The sequence below is a fragment of the Topomyia yanbarensis genome, chromosome 3 (assembly GCF_030247195.1).
Source record: "Topomyia yanbarensis strain Yona2022 chromosome 3, ASM3024719v1, whole genome shotgun sequence".
NCBI classification, from domain to species: domain Eukaryota; kingdom Metazoa; phylum Arthropoda; class Insecta; order Diptera; family Culicidae; genus Topomyia; species Topomyia yanbarensis.
Window position 1 is genome coordinate 55,929,159 of NC_080672.1, and position 20,496 is coordinate 55,949,654.

The 20,496-nt window shown below is 36.3% G+C and overlaps 1 protein-coding gene across 9 annotated transcripts in view; it reads right to left on the bottom strand.

The window, feature by feature from the left end:
• Positions 1 to 20,496, bottom strand: part of LOC131690643 (protein phosphatase 1 regulatory subunit 16A) — a 449,834-nt gene that overhangs the window by 15,865 nt on the left and 413,473 nt on the right. For 8 of the 9 annotated variants that reach the window (XM_058976564.1, XM_058976565.1, XM_058976568.1 and 5 more), the window contains one exon: positions 7,731 to 8,448. In XM_058976564.1, coding sequence (XP_058832547.1) covers positions 7,731 to 8,448 — 718 coding nt within the window. The remainder of the gene's footprint in view (positions 1 to 7,730; positions 8,449 to 20,496) is intronic. The other variant, XM_058976571.1, reaches the window with a different exon arrangement.

Below are 20,496 nucleotides of genomic sequence, written 5' to 3' on the forward strand. Positions count from 1 at the left end.
CAGTATAACCCTATTACGGACAACCAAACCTCAAGACCATCTTTAGGCGGGAGCATCGGTGATAATATTGAAATTCGAAAAAGTCGACGAGAAGTGAAACGACCAGAGCATCTAAAGAATTATGTTTCAAGTATTTTAAAATAGATACTAAGTAAGGGAGGAGTGTGATATCGTACCAAATAAGCTAGCCATGACTTTAGTGGCAGAGTAGTGTAATACTTGTTACGAGATAGACGTAAAATATATTGTGCTTACACAGAAGCTAATAGATCAAGTGCTAGTAATCTTCAGTTCCGAAATCCTGTTACTACACCAACGACAGTTGTTTCGTGGTTTTCACGAAAAACTCGTAATAAGAAATAAAAGTGTTTCAATAAAACTACGAATGATTCATTATATGTACGAAAAATTCGTATATTTTATGAAAATTTTCTGTACGAAACTAATTCCTAGCGATTTACGAATATATTTTATCAGTGTACGGGAAAGTTATTTAAATAGGTCACGCGTGCTTATTTTATATCAGCTGATTCTACCTCTACTATGGGACTTCGGCAGCGGTGGCATTGACTCGTACACAGTTGGGCCGTGTGTGGCTTGCATGTTTTTGATTTGCAATGTTTTTTTTTGATTGGGCTCAAAACTTCACGGTGCGACGTGTGTGTGTGTTGCTTGTGAGTTGCGTTGGGTTAAATTTTTCTGCTTGTGTGTGTTGGGATAATTGAATTTATTTATCTGCTTGTGTGTGCGTTGTGTTGATACATGTTTTCGGTGGTTTGTGGGTGATGAACCTATTGACACTCACGTTTCATTTTTCGAATAAGCGTAATGCGTTTTATCACTAAGGCATCTATCTGACAACATGTTTCTGAAAAAGCTTCAAGATTATACTTCACCTTCCAGTCCCTTGCTAATTAAATGCTGTTAAAACAGTTTACAAATTGACTCAATAGGTCGTTAACAAAAAAAATGGGAAAAAAGAATGTACCATGATGGGGATCCACCGTCGCAGCTTTGGGTGAAAGCTGCCGGCACCGTGTGAATCAGCAACATTTGCCACAGATGCTGATGCAGTCACAATAGTCGATAAAATAAAACACTCAGGCAGGCAATTGGTGAGGTACAAAAAACAACAAAATTAGCTCATTAAAGAGTTCTAACGTCACAAAGGCTTAGTGTGCATGTTTTCCGTGACTTAAGTTTTTGTCGGTTCCGGCAGCATGAAGTACAAAGTTACTTTACGCTCGTCCGGACATGCCGCAGACTCAGGTGATTCGCATTTTTAATGCCAAAAGATCCTGACTCCTGCGGTAACAGACAAAGGGTTAAGTCGCCGGGAAACTTTAAGCTTGCTCATATGACCCTTTCCTTGCTCTTCCTTGAGAACTATGGCTCCTAATATTGAAAAATATACTTCACCTTCCAGTCCCTTGCCGTTGCCGTTAAAACAGTTTTCAAGATTGATGTAAACATACATCAAATGGATTAGGACTCGACCACTATGATCGATCAGCGTACATGACTACCAATTGCGAAGTCATGAGTTCAAGTCTCATAGTTTTTTTTAAATAATTTTTGGTAGTTATATAAACTACAAGAGTATTAAAAATAATGCTTTTTCATTTCTTTGCGGCATTACACTGGAATTAAAAATAAAACAAAGGTCATTAATTGTGGAGCTAATGAAGCCAATAAATGCAATTGAAATGAAAACGTAAATCATAGCAGTCACACTTAAAGCGTATGACAATTTTGAAAATGTATAAATCGAACCAAATGCTGTTGGCATTTGTTGAAAAACGTTTCCAAGGGGTCAGTTTCCTACAATAAAAAACCTGTTTTATTCCACCTAGCGTGCAATTGTACCTTTCACAATCATGAACACGAGAATTTCTGCGTTGTTTATATTCATTAAAAACTTTCAAATGTATGTTACATTTTTATTATACACGACATGATAACTAAATATACAAGAAAAGAAATCATTGTTCGAGTTCTAAAATTTTGTAAAAGAAAAAACAGCCACGGTAATATTAAACTGAAAAACTGTTTTAATCCACCTAGTGCTGCAATTGCGCCTTTCTCATTTATCCAAACTATGATTCATTAGTTGGTTTTGTTCAAGAAATAGCCGAAAAGATCATCAACGTAACACACAAGCATAAACATAAATATTTTTTTCAATCGCAAACTCACAAGCAGCGCACACACGTCGTACCCTGCAGTATTGAACTCAATATAAAACCTCACTACTAACTCATGTTGCAAGTCATCGTGTGTACACCATGCTGGGACCCGAAAAATTCGATCACAGTTTAGCCAAAGATATACTCAGGATTACTTTGTCCCATATAAAGCAGCGATAACGCACTGTGAACCGTTGAACAAATTAATAGTATGCTTCCCGCAATTTTAGCGTCTTTACGCCTACCTAGAAACGCCATGGAAACTGGGCAAAAATAATAAACATTGCCGCTACTAGACAGAATTCGGAACATGTACCCGTTTGGCAGCTTACTTAACTGTGTAAAATTATTAGGACATATATGTTTTACAGGGAAACGTATCCGTAATGTTGTTTTACAATCGTAAGTCTACTCAATTTGATAGTACACCGCGTAAAATGGTTCCGAACGTGGAGACACTGCACAGTGATGCAGAATTCAAATTTAGCAGGAATTTTAAGATTATATTAAAACTAAAAACTTAGCCTTATTATGCCTTGGGAAAAGTTTCCGTGGTTTGTGAGCCCGTTCGTTTTGTTTAACCAACACCATTTTTACCAAGGTCAAAAAATAATCTTTTTAGCCATTCTAGATAGAGCCATAACTACTTTCAGTGAAGTTGTAGTACAACCAATTTTAGAAAAGTTTGCTAAAGACAAATTAATTTTGCAAAAAAATAAAATCAAAGGTTTGGGTGTTTCTTAGAAAAATTGTCTTGTTTAAATAACTTTTGTGATATTGATTCAAAACTAAAATTATCTTCGGACAACTATAAGATTGTTTTAAGGTAATTTTTTTTTTATGGCACCACATATCTCACTATTATCGTTAAAAAGTTATGAGCCGAAAATGGGGTTCTTTGGAATACATCACTCATTGGGGCAAACAAAAGTTATTTATAGTCCTTGTTTTGACGTGACTCATGTTTTTTCCCTTTTTTCACGGTTTTTAAGAACGTGTTCAATAGAAAATAGACAGAGAAAGTATGAGCGGAACGGTGACAATTCACCTTTTCTTGGACACACTGAGAAAAGATATGTCCCTCAAGTAGTCCCAGTCTCTAGTTGGGTGCGTTAACCGCTCCGCCATCGAGGAACTGTGATACTGTCATCGTAGATCGTAGTATCGTGACCGTCACAGTCACAATACCTACCAATGGACCCATCTAACCCCCAATGCCTCTTATGAGTAAATCGTTACCGCCCCTTTTCAGGCACAATTCATAAAAGTTATTTCTTTGTTCAACTACAGATATATTAGGGTGGGGCATTGTTATATGGAAAAACGTAATCATAACCTAATCAACCGAGCACAGCACTTTTTTGGTTCCATTTGGGGCCCCTAACAACTGTGCAAAATTTGGGGTCGATTGGATTTGACCCGGCGTAGCGCATTGCGTTTGAAATTTGTATGGTAATTAGTATGGGAAAACCTACTTTTTTGCATTTTCAATTTTACACACTACAATTCTTCCTGCAGTATACCAACAATTAGATAGAAGTGTAGTCCAGGATATGCTGAACAACTTTGCCAAAGGGTGCATGGTACTAGAATGTCTCTACAACAAGTTATAACTGTTCAAAGTTCGATACGTCGAATTAATTGCCAAAAATCATTTGTTTTGCCAACACTGGAATGTTTGGAATACGCACTATGATTTGATAGAATGCTAGGATAGGATTCGATGTTGTTCGATCACCTGAAGTAAAAATTGCTGTTGAACTGGGGCTCTTGTGGATTGTGTTAAAGTTGTAAAATAATTCATCTGAACATTTTAACTCAACAAGATTTCAGTTATTTCAGTTAGAATTTCTATATGCTGAAGCCTCCCCCCTCCCTCTCCCCTCACTACGCCCTATTGCGAAACTACCTAGGCCCATGAAATTGAGCTAAGGCTTTTGAATAATTCATCCAAACATACCAATGTGGTAAATCTAAAGTACATGATGTTATTTTGGTATGCTATATGAAATATCATTGGTACACCCACAGTGTTGGCAAAAAAATGATTTTTGGCAATTAATTCGATCTATCGAACTTTGAACAGCTATAACTTGTTGTAGAGACATTCCAGCACCATGCATCCTTCGGCAAAGTTGTTCAGCATATCCTGGACTACACTTCTAATTGTTGGTATACTGCAGGAAGAATTGTAGTCTGCAAAATTGAAAATGCAAAAAAGTAGGTTTTCCCATACTAATTTCCATACAAATTTCAAACGCAATGCGCTACGCCGGGTCAAATCCAATCGACCCTTAATTGGAAAATCCGCGTAAAAAAACCGCGTGAATTCGAAAATGCGCGTAAAAAAACTCAGCAAAAGGCTTAGAATATTTTTGGAAGTTTTTTTTTTGTACGGATTTCGCAATTAATGCGGTTTTTGCAAGTTGAATGCAAAAGATTTACTTTTTACTGAAAAAAAATTCTAATTCCTTTTAAATGCAAAGAACTTAGAAGAATTTTGTCAGTTTTGGCTTTCGCAATTAACACGGTTTTTGCAAAAAATATTCCTTTAGGGTGATTTAGATGATTGCCCAGATTTTTCATGCGGGAGTTTCGGCAAACCGGAAGTCGCCATCTTTGATTTCAAAATGGCGCCAAAAATCAATTTCTGGCACCTACTCCTCAAGACCATTCCAAAAATATCCATATTGATTGAGTTCTAGCGAATTTCGCTAAACCGGAAGTCCACATTTTTTATTTCAAAATGGCGTCAAAAATCAATTTCTGGTACCTACTCTTCAAGACCATTCCGAAAGTACCCATATAGATTGGGTTATAGCGAATTTCGCTAAACCGGAAGTCGCCATGTTTGATTTCAAAATTGCGTCAAAAATTAATTTCTGGCACCTACTTTTCAAGACCATTCCGAAAATACCCATATTAATTGGGTTATAGCGAATTTAGCTAAACCAGAAGTCGCCATCTTTGATTCCAAAATGGTGTCGAAAATTGATTTCTGGAACCTGCTCTTCAAGACCATTCCGAAAATACCCATATTAATTGGTTTATAGCGATTTCACTAAACCGGAAGTCGCCATCTTTGATTTCAAAATGGCGTCAAAAATCAATTTCTGGAACCTACTCTTCAAGACCATTTTGAAAATACCCATATTGTTGAGGTGCGGCCCATAAGGAATCTTCCAGACCCGTCTTTTCCATCTTTCCGAAAATCTTCTAAGTCTTTTGCATTCAAAAGGACTTAGAATATGTTTTGCCAAAACCGTGTTAATTGCGAAATCCGCGCAAAATAAAAACTGACAAAATTCTTCTAAGTTCTTTGCATTTAAAAGGACTTAGAATTTTTTTTCCCAAAAAGGTCTAACTCTTTTGCATTCAAAAGGACTTAGAATACTTTTGCAAAAACCGCGTTAATTGGAAAATCCGCGTAAAAAAAACGCGTTAGTTGGAAAATCCGCGTAAAAAAAACGCGTTAGTTGGAAAATCCGCGTAAAACACCGCGTTAATTAGAAAATCCGCGTAAAAAACCGCGCAAAAAAAAGCGTTAAAAAAAACCGGGGTGTAATCATGATGTTGATCGTTTGGCAAGCGAACATCGAATGATTCAAACAGACACGCTGCGCCTCTATCTATAACTTCGCCGTATTTAATTGAGCGGTGCTTCCCATATCTGCCTCGTGGAAATTTTCCCTTCTTTCATGAACTTTTCAATTTTACCGATTTTTAATAGAATACTTTTATCTCACCGATATTAAATTATTACTATCACTCAAGTTGGCACTACTGAATCGGCTGGTGTATAAATTACTAAAAATTAAATTCATCTAGTAACTAGTCTAACGAGCTCAAATCCCCACGGTTGTTGATGAATAAATAGAACTAGCGCAACGTGTTCAGATGAAAATTCTGGAATCGACGTAACAACGATGTCCAACTAAATACTCTCCTCCCTTTTCACACTATCACATCACACCGAAGACGGGATTCTTTCTGTTCAGAAATTGGACGAATTTCTGAGTGCGTGAGGATGTTAGAAAGTATAATTAGCCACCCTAAACAACAACTCTGTAACTGTATCATACCAGCATGCGAGTATGGCGAGTAGGTGGTTGCCATCAAGTGCAGCAGTGTGACAAGTACAAATTGGAGAGCACGCCGCCACAAGATAGTTTCGACCTGCACCGAAAGTACTCGTAATAAGGGCAATTAATCATCAGGGAGGTAACATGAGTTTCATTGATGTGTGCGGCTTAATAGAGTTTATATGTGCTTCGCGGATCTTTATACCCCAAAAGACACGTAATTGGCCCAACTCCTCACAATATCTTTGTACAGATTACTTTAAATGCGAAGATGTATTATCAAAGTATGACATTAAAAATTTGACAAAATAATTAAATGAAAGATGTGATAATTTGATATATTTACGACCTGGACTATGACAGAAATGGAGACGCACGATAATTTTCTTTGCATCATGTAAATGACAACTACCAAGCGTTTCCATTGTTTTGTTACATTTTCAGATTGTTACTATAATTTCCACTGAAATTCACGATAGAAACTAACGAAACCTTTAACGTTGAGCAAAACCCGAAAATGTTTAATGTAAATAAATATGCTGATTTTACGATTATTAAACCTTTCGGTTTACTCTGAAGGACGATTATTATTCACATAGTGATTTTACCTCACCTCAATAGACAAGATTTTCAGTAGAACTTTGTGCATACATCATTATATTTTTAAGCTTGGTTTTTTGCAGTCGCAAAATTTGAGTGCTATTATCAAAAATAATAGCTGTATTTTATTTTGCGAAATCCAGTAATTGATGACACAAGCAAAACTGGAAAACAGTGAACGAACGACGACAACCTCCTGCCGCGACCGTTCCTGTCCTTTTCCGTGAGGGGAGAGGACGGGTCAATATTCAATGCGAGTCGAACGATGCTGGGATTCGTTCATGAATACTTCAACAGCGTCGTATGTGAGTGGGTGGTTTGAATCCTTTCGTTTTTAATCCCAGTAAAATGCTCAGATTAAAATTTATGAGAACCGTCATCACAAACATAGCACCACCGAGAGAAGCAGAGTAGCTGCGCAAAAAAAGGCGAACGGCAAAGCAGCATAAAGACACAAAGGAGGTTATTGTCAATGTCCATAAATTTGCAACAGGAAGATAACAAATGACAACAGAACGGGTGAAAAACCATGCAAAAAGCAACAGCAATAACATACACACATACACTAGAGAAGGTTTTAGCTTTAAAATGATAAAACGAAGCAAAAGTGCTTTTGTCGGGCGAAATTCCTAGAGCAGAGCAGATGTACTTGGCGCTAGCAAAAATTCATTAGAAGTGAATAAACTACGTAATAACCGAACTGTTTCAATTTTTTCCCTATCCATAAGTTTCGACTTTCTTGACATCAGCCATTCGTTTCTGCTCCCGGAATTTCACCCGCCACATTATGAGGGTAGAGTGCAGTAGGAAGAAAGCACAGCTAGCGAAGCCGAAGTACTCACTAGCAAATAATCGTACTTACCGACTAGAACCGTAACCTGGACGTTGATCTTGCCGTTCTCGTTATTGGAGGTCGAGTACACTTCCGTCGTGGCAGTGGCCGTCGTCGTTGGCGTCGCTGCCGCCACGGCTGCCACCGCCGTCGTTGTTGCATTTGGAATGTTTGTTTGCTGATTACTACTACTATTACTACTGACTAGATTGCCATTGACTGAGGAGGATGAGATGGAGGGAAGCGGTGATGAGGGTTTGCTACTGATGCTGTTATTGTTGTTGTTGTTGCTAATGAGCGTCTTACCGCCGCTGCTTTCACTCATGAAGGAATCATTATCCTTGCCTTCCGGCGATCGGCGGTCATACTGGATCAGCGAGTTGTGCTGCGAAGAGGATGTCGAGTAGGCAGATGAAGTTGATGAGGTAGTGGTCGCTCCGTGCCCGTAGTTGTGATCTTTGCTGTTGCTGTTGTTGTTGTTGTTCAGGTGATTATTGTAGCGAGTATTGCTCAGTCCATGGTTTGGCGTCACATTCGTGCTGTTATTACTGTTGATGCTATTGTTATTGACGGAGTTCAAATGACCATTGCTATTCTTGCTATTATTGACGACAGTGGAGTTGTTGGTAGATGTGGAAGCATGCGAGCTGTTAGAACGTGATGACCACGATGATCGATTATTGTTATCACCGTTTGGCGTCGCACTGTTGGCGTTCGGCACCGTTGCTCCGTCCGGTGTTGTGTAGCCCTGGAAGATATAGAAGAAGGAAACTGGTTTTATTGAGGACATAAGGAAGATTTTCTATGAGATGGTTCTTGAGCTCATTTCGAAATCAATGCTGTTATTATGAGAAATAATCAGGCATCGTAGTTGAATCAAAATTTCTCAAGCAAGCCATCCAAATTAGGTGAAATTACAATTTTGATGGAAGATCCATTTTTTTGGTAATTTTTGGCATTGCAAAATCAAATCCAGATGGGTTTAGAGAAAAAAAAATTTGATCATTATTTTGGCATTTGAAGTATTAAGCTCGTTTAATTAAAAAAAATACTACGGGCGACCCAATGGGCAGATTGTAACGAACTAATAAGCAATAAAATTGTCATTAGACACGAAGTATTTGTGATTTTTTTCCAATCCGAAAAGTTACCATTTTGTGTATTTTTGAACAATTGTTTATAACAAAATGGGCTGTTTTGGTCGAAAAAAACACATACTATTTTTAGTACTTAACAAAATGCCGCCGAGAAACAAATTACCCAATATTTGTAGTTAAGCTATTCCACGCCGAACGTCCCCGCACACGGATTTCGAACAATGGATTGAAGGCGTAAACAGCTAGCGTTGCCGTGACCCCGCATATACCAATATGTCTGTAGCAGCTTTTGTCGCGTTATCAAAACGCACGGTCACATGGTGCGATAAAAAGAACGCACACTGTATTACATCGCCCATTTATCGCTTTTTCAAACAAATATTTGTGGGATGTGCTATAGTATGAAGTTTCAATCCAAATATTAAGTCTTTCGAGGGGAGTTTGGTAAAAAATGCTTAACTATGTAAATTACCGACTGATAGCAGACCAGCAGTTAACCCAGTAATTGAAGTGACTAGCTTTAGTCGGATGTTTTATCAGTCGTTTTTTTACAATACACTATCAATGCTCTAAAATATTGGCAATAGTATTGATTGTGTAACGGCAACTAGGTTTCCATTGCCAGCAGTCACGACGCATTGGTTATGTTCCTGCCATTTTTCCCCTAGTTTTCATGGCGCGCACTTTTATTTAATGTGTATTATCGCTGAATAATTTCCTGCACAAGTGTTTTACATAGAACCAGCATTTTAAATTGCAAACGGAAGTTGTGCATACAATTTTTTTGGTTTTTATGGGTTTCTCTCCTTTTGTAATCATTGTTTGGCTTAACTTAATTATCGAGAGCTGAGGTAATTATTTATTTACTAGGCATTCATCGATTTCCATAAAATAAAATCAGAACAATTCTGATCGTAGTAACCTTCCGCGTATTCCCGTCATTTTTCCAACAAAATTGGAACGAATTTTTCAGTTTTCCTTTTGTCCTTTTGTTATCTACCCACAGTGATGAACTTTCAAGTAACACGTGTGTATGTCGCCGGAAAATGGTTGGTAGCTATTGGAAGGCGCCTGTTATATGCCTAAAATAACCATGTGTCCGTCTTACCCTCTGTGTTCGTCTTACCCTCCCTGACCGTCTTACCCACACCACAGCTCTCCTACGACCGACGACTCAGCGATGACGTGTTGCTACACGTTTTCCATAGCTGAGTGCTAGTTTTCCATTCTTTTTCTTTTTGTTTCAAGTATTTCCTGTTTCGTCTGAAAATCATTTCTGGCGGGAAGCCATCTTCAAAGACTGATACCACTTCAGCCTCAATAGAGGTCGATTCGAACATTGCCCCGAATAACCAACTTTATGGCAGATGACGATACCGATAAGTTTTTTCTTCGAAACAAATTATATCCCTTTAATTTACTCGGTCCCTGGAAGGTCATAATTCATATAACTCAAGGAAGTGCTGTCATAAAATCGAAGCAAGTGACCCCAGGTATCGGAAACCTTAGAAAAAAGTATGAGTTTCCAGCGCTTTCTAATACACATACAACCTAGTGCTGGACGAATGAGATTCTCTGACATTATGAGCCGGATATTAACATCATCGATATTTGCCTAAACATTACTCGGCCATAACCGATATCGCCAACATCCGGCCAGTTAAACTTAGGGTATCTGTTAGCGACCTTGAACAGGAAAATCAGATTGCTCACTGCAAGCTTTTAAAGAAAAAGTATCGTGCCTACGTACCCTCCAGGGAAGTAGAGATTGATGGGGTGGTAACCAAAATTGGGCGAAATTGCGAAAACCAGCTTAAGTATGGGGTTAGCTCCTTTACCAACCCTTTCCTTAAGTCGGTGAAAATTCTAGATTGCAAGCAATTGCGTTCAGCCACAATAATCTATTTTGGGTCACGTTCGCCGGGTATACTCTTTCGAATATTGTCCTTTTGGACCGGGTCCGGCTACCTGTTCGCAGTTTTGTACCGATGATTGTGATGAACTGCCGCCTTCGTTGAAAGCAATTGTACCTTAAAGCTATCCATTATAGCAACAAGCCCGAAGAGAATCATGAGGATGCTTTTTGCATTAGGGATGCTGAAACGTGTCCATGTACACATACCCTCAAATCCCAACCGTTACAGAGTTATTGAACTTTTTCTGCAAATAACTTGTTTGTCTTTAAATACCTATCAGTCTAAAAGTATACTTTGTATTTTAAGTCGTTTTTCTATTCAATTGTGTTCTTGCATGCTTCAGTTCACCCTCAAAAAAGCAATCTAAAATTGTGACTTCAAGAAGTATCGCTGCTAAGATCCAATGAAATCAAAAGCCTCCTTTTTGTCGTTTTTTTAGTGAGAGAATCGAAAGCCCGAAAACGCTCGATCATTTATATTTCAAATTACAAGTTCATTTAAACTAGAGAACTGTAACTAGCCGGGCCTCTGAGACCCTTTTGCCTTTTTGAGAGTAAATGAGTTTAAGTAACCTTTTAGAATTGGTCGGTGTTAAGTCAGACCGGACCAAGTTGCAAAACATCAAAAAATGAGTTAAAATTTCATCATCTACATTCCACGTTTACCATATTTTTTTTATTTCGATTATAGAGGTTTTAACCTTAAGGACATTCGCCTCTTCGGGTTAGAAAAATCTCTTATGGAAAATTTCTAACCCTATGTGCGGGGTCGGGACTCGAACCCAGGTGCGCCACGTACAAGGTAATCGATTTACCAACTACGCTACGCCCACCCCCATTTTACCATATTTGAAATATGAAACAATAAACAAGAATTATGGTAAATATTATTTTCCAATTATAATGTGAAGGATCGGAGTTTTTCTCGAAATCAATGCACTGTCACTTAGTCCGGTCTGACCTAACACCGACCAACTAATTATTGCAAAAGTTAGCGTTTCTTATAGATTTTTCGTTCAGTTTTCAAAAAACTAAATAGTTAATATCATCATTTTAATAATTAAGTTATTAAGCCATATACTGATTTTGATTTTTTTTTTTCGATGCAGCTGACGTAACCGAGCGAGTTAAAGTGTTAAAAACCACTTGTAGAGAATGTAAAGGAACATGAAATGAACAATCGCTATGATAAATTTTGTTAATTACGCTAGTTTACAAATTTTGGGTTAATTGCATGAAGTTAAGAAAAAATGTGTTTTCTAAGTCAATTTTGGGTAGCTGAGCACGAAAATCATATCCATTTTCTTTTTCAAAGAACCGTTCTTGTGATTTTTTAAAAATGGTGTTTTGAGCACTTTTTGCAGTTTTTGGCCAATATCTCAGGAACAAATCTTCCGATTAACACAAACGACACACCATTCGAAAGGTATAGATGTGCCCATTCCAAAAATGCATAACATGTTAGGATAAAATATCATGAATTTAGGGTTAAGAGCAACCAAAGTCAAAAAAGTAGTGTTTGGTAAAATTACTAATTTTTGGTAGATTTTTTTATAAAAAAATAGATCAGCAAAAAAAATCTTTTAAAATCTTATGTGACATATTAACTTCTCATGTGAATTTTAAGCCTAAGATCACGAAAATTCGACAAAAAACTGGTGATGTTATTAGGCACCGAGTGAAAATTGCTCTGTTTTTCACATATCTCTTTTGGTGTTAAATAAGATTACACTAGTTTACAAGAAAAATGAAGTTACGAGAAAAAGTGTTTTCTAGATTAATTTTGGGTCGTTGAATACGAAAATAATTCTCTATTTCTCTTTCAAAGAAGTTCGAGTTTTAAAAAACACGTTTTTCTTTTGCTTCCGCTTTTTTGTTTTTGCTCTATTTTTTATTACTGAAAAATAATTTTTCATATTATTATTCATTCATAGAATCTAACGTGACAGATTTTAACAATTTTAAGGTAATCTCGATAACCTTAGAAAAAAGGTGCTCCTTCAGTTAATTGTGGATCGCTGAATACGAAAACCAAGTCCATTTTTTCAAAGAAGCATTTTCATGATTTCTTTGAAATAGGTGTTTTGGGCACTATTTTAGTTATTGGTCAATATCTTGTTCAAATAGGATCCGATCGAAACAGTTCGAAATGTATTGATGTGCCCTTTCCGAAAATGTATAATATGCGTAGATCAAATATCGACAAACATATGATTACGGCTTAAAAGCCAACTGTCACAATTATCTTTGAAATGAAATTTCAGGCAAACTGTTACCCGCCAATCACAGATGTTTTTAGTAAACAAAAGAAAAAAGTTTTTTCTTGCATTAACTACTAGGAACTACGTTTAGCCAGTAACGGTGTGTCCGGAATTTCCTTTCAAAGAGAATTTTAGCAGTTGGCTTTTAAGCCGTAATCGTATGTTTGTCGAGAAATGTACATTTATTATGATTACAATCGACCAAAGTAAAAAAAGTCTAATGTTCGACCTTTTTTAAAAAAATGCATTTTTCTAGTAAATTTTTTATAATAAATCAAGGACAGAAGAAAATTCTTTTAGAATCTAATGAGATAAACAATCTTTTTGCATAAATTTTAATCCAATGGTCACAAAAGTCGCATGAAAAATGTAGATGGTATGAAGCACTGAGTGAAAATTGTAACTTTTTATTTTTCGCATAATCATACTTTCGGCTGAAATAATCTTTTATACTTGATAGTTAGTGTTTGCGTTGGGTACTGTCTTCTCGAGCTTTCATCCATTCATCCTGCGGCATTTGAATGGTTTTGGATATTTCATTGTACAACTAAGTGCTCTTTTTAAAATGTGGAAATATCGTTGGAAAAGTTTTGTTTTGTCTGTGGTGAGTACATATTTACGAATTAAAGGAATTTTAGCCTTCTGCTTCAACAGGCTTCACAGCAGATTCTCAGTTCACAGAATATTACGTGGCTAGTGCTATGATCCCACTAAGACTCCTTCCCGATAGGGACTAGAAGATTTGACGACTGGCTTATGAGACCAGTGCTACACCCTCTAAACCGCCGCAGCAGGGCAGGGTCCGCCAAAATCATAAAATTTCCATTTTGCTCAATGTGCCATAGCATCAACATTTTCCATCCGATGTTAGTGATACTAGGCTTAAAATCAACGTAAACATATTATTTGTCATCTTAGATTCTAAAAGGTCCGAAAAAAATTGTTTTCGGTAAAAAAATCATTTAAAAATGAGTAGCTTTTAGAAATGGTCAAAAATGCACTTTTTTGAAACTTTGGTCGCTTGCAGCACTAAAAATTCTACATATGATCGACACATATTATAAGTTTTTGGAAAAGGCATCTCGGCACCTTTCAACCTGCATATTGACTAAATTAATTGAATGATTTTGACATGAAATATTGACTAAAAACTTCAAAAAGTGCTCAAAAACGAGTTTTTTGAGAAAATCACAAAATCGCTTCTTTGAACAAAAAAATGAATATTGTTTTCGTGTTCAGCGAAATCCCAAAAAAAATTAGCAAAATTAGTCTAAAAAATACTTTTTCTTGAAGCTTCTTTTTTCTTGTAAACTAATGATATTAATTAGAAACAGTACGAAACTCCTCTGAAACACTAATTTTCATCTATGTTACTAGTGAGAAGTGACCTGATACTCCTAACTAAATTATATTTGTACTTAATTCGGTAGGAAATTTTCTCAGCTTCCAAACAAACTTTAGGAATAAGAACATTATTAGACTAAAGACTATGATGCTGAAGAGTCTTCAGTATCATATTCCTATCTCTTCTCATTTCTGAAGACAAATTATGATCGTCTTGAAATGCAACTTGTAGATAATAGATATTGGTATGTTCATAATTCATTATTTTGGGAAAATTAATTGAAAATCTCCTCAATAATAAAATGCTATTTTAGCTCTAAAAGGTTACTTAGTCCCATAAATTGACATATATATATATATATATATATATATATATATATATATATATATATATATATATATATATATATATATATATATATATATATATATATATATATATATATATATATATATATATATATATATATATATATATATATATATATATATATATATATATATATATATATATATATATATATAATCTAACTCGAATTAAAGTTTCAAACCCCACCTTACCATGGATAAAGGAACTTCCTAAAATTCATAAATCTTTCAATGAAATCAGAGAAATTATTATAGAAGTAGGTGCCCCAACCCAAAAACTTGCAAAATGGCTCGTAAATGAATTTCAAATTATGCCTTAAAGTTAAAGTCAGGTGCACACAAGAATTCGCATTTCAACTGCATAATTCAGGTGTAATCGAAGAGGTCGAAATAATGGTATCTTTTGATGAAACCGCGTGGACGATCTTCTCAATGATCTGACTGAAATGGGTTTCAAGATTGTTGGACATGCAGATGACATTGTCTTAATTGTGAGGGGAAAACATGAACCTTGTACTAAACGATCGGATTTAATTAGCCCTGAACTTCAGGGACTCAACCCTGCAAAAAGGTTATTGTACCGTTTTCCAATAGGAAAAAAACTGAAGTTGGTTCCCTCAACTCTCAGTGGAACTACAATGGACTACAACAACAGAAACTTGGGGTCTTGAACCGAGGTTGGCGTACTGGTCCAAAACAAAAGACCGCCCAAACTAAACTAACTAAAGTCCAGAGGAAAGCCTGCCTTTCTACCACAGGCGCTATGAAATCAACACCCACTACAGCTATGGTAGCCATGCTTCATTTACCTTCATTGCACAAACATGTTATGGTGGAGGCGAGACTTGGCTCTCTGAGAGTAGCTTACCCCTATTTGATGGGAATTTGAATGGCCACCTGAGTATAATAAAAGAACTCAAGCTAAACCCTGTCTTGACTATAGTTCAAGATAAAACTTCGATTTCTCATATGATGTCCACATAGTAGATCGTCAGATATGGGATGTAGGGGTGGTACTCCTTCAAACTACAATATCATTCTATACGGATGGATCTAAAATGGGTAAGCAGACTGGCTCAGGGGTCTGTGGACCAAGAATTACGGCTTATCCACTTAGAACAAAATTAAAAAAAGTACTCGAAACTACCAACTAAAATCAATACTAGGATCCACAAAGGATACGATAGAAACACTGAGCAAATCGGGGATATACAAAATATCATATTCACATTGCGATAAAGTTTATATAAGACAAACGAAACGAACATTAGAAATTCGGTTCAAGGAGCGTATTGCAGAAATAGCAAAAGCTTTTAGGGAATCTGATAAATATTTACCATTTCACTTCAAATCCAAGGTAGCAGAACACGCTTTTTCAGAAAAAAACTTAACATAACTATAAGATATTAAAATTCAACGTCAAATCTCTAATGCTTGGAAATTAGACGTAGCTGAAAGCCTAGAAATTTTCAAACATTGCTCTCCTTCCTTACTAAATCGAGACCAAGGTAACGGATATTCGTGGCTCTTCGAAATATTACCTACGTGCAAAAAACGATCAGCTTCACGCACCTAGGTACCTGCCAACCACAGCCTACCCATTTTCCTAGATAAAAGACTTAGCAATCCCGTAATTTCTTATAGACTAATACAAACACTGAAGAAGACAAGTAGTAATCGAAATCTGTTAAATAGTGAAGTGCAAGTGCATATAACTATAAACAAACATAGTGGAACTAAATGGTAGGAAAACATATGTAGAGTACGTTCATTGTAGCTCAGTATTGTTTATTATTTCAAGTAGGAAAATTTGTGAATTGGCGTAAGATGAAGTTACACAAAAAGTGTGCCAAGTGATCTGTAGATGTGTCAAAATAATCCAGTTTTTTTTATTAAATCTGGAACCGTCTACCGACAAATCTACATGGACGAATACCTATAAAAGACTTGTTCTCATGAAGGTCTGACACTAGCTTTGTACTATTTTTGCTTTCCTAAACAGTGATGACAATTTGAACATTCCAGAACTTCACGCTGCCAGAAAATATAGGCCCATCGGAAGCTAGAACTTCGTAAAATCGCACTCCTTGTTGTTTCTTCAAAATCATCCAGTGTAGTTCTCTGGATAACTCTTTCGAATTTGCCCATATGGTAGTCGGTCTTTGCCAGTATTGCGCTTCTCCCATCCATTCTTCTTATGGACCGCAAATGGATCAAAAGCACTTGTCGTTGTGTTTATTATATTTATTACGCATGTCGTTTGCAATTTGGCGTTTAAGTGGTTATATACAAAGTTGTGGCGTAAAAGTGAGCTAAGTTCGTGAATTTTTTAAAGCGTTTTATGCAAATTGTTTTTGAAAAAAGCAAAAGATAGCTCGTTGGTAAAGCTATCGAAGTTCGAAAAAACAAATTGAATTAAAAAAAATATTGAAGGTTGGCGGAGTTATGGCCCATCCCCCGTAGCGAGTTTTTTTCGCAGAGGTTTGCGGTGAACGCTCTCCAAGCCGAACTGCTCAACTGAAATCACAAAAGTAAAAAGATTATTGAAGAAAAATGTATTGTTCAAGTACACTTGAACGGATCGGTTTCCCAAAAAAAATTTTCCTGCAAAAAAAAACGAGTTACCCAAAAAAATTTAAACAAAAATTCATGGCAAAGAATCAAAAAATTTTGGATAAAAAAGGAATCGTTCAAGTACACGAGAATGTAAATACAACCAATTCAAAAAAATTATGAAAATCGGATGAATAGTTTTTGCGATATCACGTTCACCGCAACGGTACTTTTCAAACAACTTAGTTCCGAAATAATCGCGTTTAAAGTTTTGTGTTAACTTCATACGCGGAAGAACCAGCGCGCTGCGAACGGCTGTAGTTTGAAATCTAGTGCTCCGATCTGGATGAAATTTCGCACAGATATTTTCAAAAGTATGTACTTTCAGAATATCCAATAAAATTTTGTTCGATTTTTTGAATTCCAACTTTGTATATAACCCCTTAACCCAATTATGGAAACGTGTCTGATAGAGAGAGTGGAGATGCCAGCTTGCCATTAACATTTCGCAGTGAATTTTCACATTCATTTGGGATATCTTTTGTACTTTTTGTACGCTTGCTTTGTACTGCAAAGTTTGGAAATAATCATTGAAGTGTTAATAAGAAGCAATACCAAAGATAAACTAAAGATAGAATGATCACGACTATTTCATGTACCATTCAGATGAGACCCCTCGATGATTTTGGTTCACTGTCAAATTGGTAGTCTGATGCTCGAACCGCCGACGGCTGTTAAAGCGTATTATGCATGACAACTATCATTTGTTGACACAAATATTGGACCAAATTTATTGGCTACACTTTTCCATTTGGGATATTTCTATAAGCAGAATCGATTCCCCGAGAATGTGTTCATAGAATATAAATTTCGGTTTGATATTGTTTAGTCAGAAAGAATACTATTATGCCCCAGTATTGTTTATTATTTTCAATGGTGCACTAGTTTCCATTCTATTTGTAAGGCAAACCGACGCTACAATCCAAGGGGTAAACCAAGGCTTACCGTAACTTGGTTCATCGCTTCACGGTGTGCGAACCATACATTATCACTGCTTTGTGTGGAACCTAGTAATCTTGATTTCATCTTTAGCAATACTCCCAATGGCCGGCTGTCATATTGTCTATAGATGAATGGATACCTCTATTATATTCCACGCGGCTTTATCCTGTTATGTAACGCCCCGTGGAATAATAATTCTCAAAATGCCTAATCGGCATTTATATTTCTACTGGAGGTCGCACTCCTGAAAACTTTGATCTAAAATGAAAAGCTCAATCACAATATCTACCAAGATATATCCTGATTCATTTCCCTACCTACTAACACCAATCATATCCTACGACACTTGTGGATGATGCAGAGAATTCCTTAGTCATAATAGTCACAAGTGTTGAACTAACATTCCTTCCCATCCGAAAATTGACCTGCATGGGCGTGGTCATCTACGTTATACTAAAATCTTAGTCGTTTTAGGTTGCACGTTGAGTATGATGTACTACTCCCAAGTATCATACAATTGGTTCAATATGCAATTTCAACAGGCTTTGATCAATCACGGGAAACTTACGGGCGCTCAAGTAAGCTAAGCTAAGCTAAGCTGTAGAGCAAACAGGGGCAGCCATAACAGACCTGAACCTGAACCTGATTATTGGTCGCAGTGGCACATTTTCCTATAACAAAAAAAAATTAACCCGCAAAAGATTCAAGTCCCCGTAAAAGATTCAAGTGTCCCCGTAAAAGATTCAATGAACCTTCTAGAGGTTTGGTTACTCCAACATAACGGCAATAATCTGTGAAAAAGCGAAGTAAAAGCTAATATGTAATTTACATGCCTTACATGCACACTGATAGAATATATTCGTAAATCGCTGCGAATTAGATTCGTACAGACAATTTTCATAAAATATACGAATTTTTCGTACATATTATGAATCATTCGTAGTTCAATTGAAACTCTTATATTTTTTTCTTACGAGTTTTTCTTGAAAACCACGAAACGACTTTCGTTGGCTTATTACGAAACGGCTTCATTAGGCAAACGAATTGTTCACTGCTATATACGAAAGTCTTCGTAATATTTACGAGCATCATTCGTCAAACCGTCAACGTCAAAAGAGAGGTAGAATATGGGTCAATAATTGTTGATCATCACGACGATCTCGGTCTGACTATTTAGTAACCGTATCCGTGTCCTCCGGTTTCAGGAAAATTTCCTGAACCTTTTTCGCTTCCAGTTGATCCATAATCCGGCGCAGTACGGATCCAATGGAGCCATCGCGAACTGCTCGTTGGTTTTGTATGAAGAAGTTTGCGTTTTTCTCTGCGTTTATTAAAATAAACGAAACATTTCGTTTCATTCCGGAAAAATATTGCCGTTTTCAACAATAACATTCGTGCAATGTACACTAAATATGTAAAATTTACAAAAACTTTCGTTCATCAAGCGGCCATTACTTCACACCACAAACTTTCTAGTCCTCTATAGAGGCGAGCAGGTTGAAATAAAATTGATTTTGCCAGTTCGATCCTTTTAGTTTAAAAAATCGTTGTTGTCATAGATCGATTGAAAAAAATAATATTCCAATGAATACGAAAACTTTTCTAAGATGAACGAAATGAATTCGTGTGACCAACGAAATCGTTCGTAATATACATAAACGAAACTATTCGCTTCATTCACGAAAAATAATGTCGCTATCAACGATAACATTCGTTCAATGTACACCAAAATAGTAACATTAACGAAAAGTTTCGTTCTTCAAACGACCATTTCCTCATACCACAATAAAATCGATTTGGCCAGATCGATTTTTTTAAATTAAAAAAAATCGGTGTTGTCAAACATCGATCCCAAAAGATCGAATGAAAAAAATAATATGCTAATAAACACGAAAACTTTTCTATGATGAACGAAATGAATTCGTGAAACCAACGAAATAGTTCGTAATATACACAAACGTTTATTAAAATAAACAAAAAAATCGTTTCATTCACGAAAAATAATGGCGATATCGATAATAACATTCGTGCAGTGTATACCAAATATGTAAAATTTACAAAAGTTTTCGTTCACCAAGCGGCCATTCTTGTTCATGAAATGAACGAAACCTACTATTTACAATGCACGAAAATACTTCGTTGCAGAAAACGACAAATGAATTCGTGTATTTCATGATCAATTTCATAATATTTACGAATTTATATTATCAGTGCAGTATGAATATATCATCAACTTTTAGAAGTAATTTTGATTA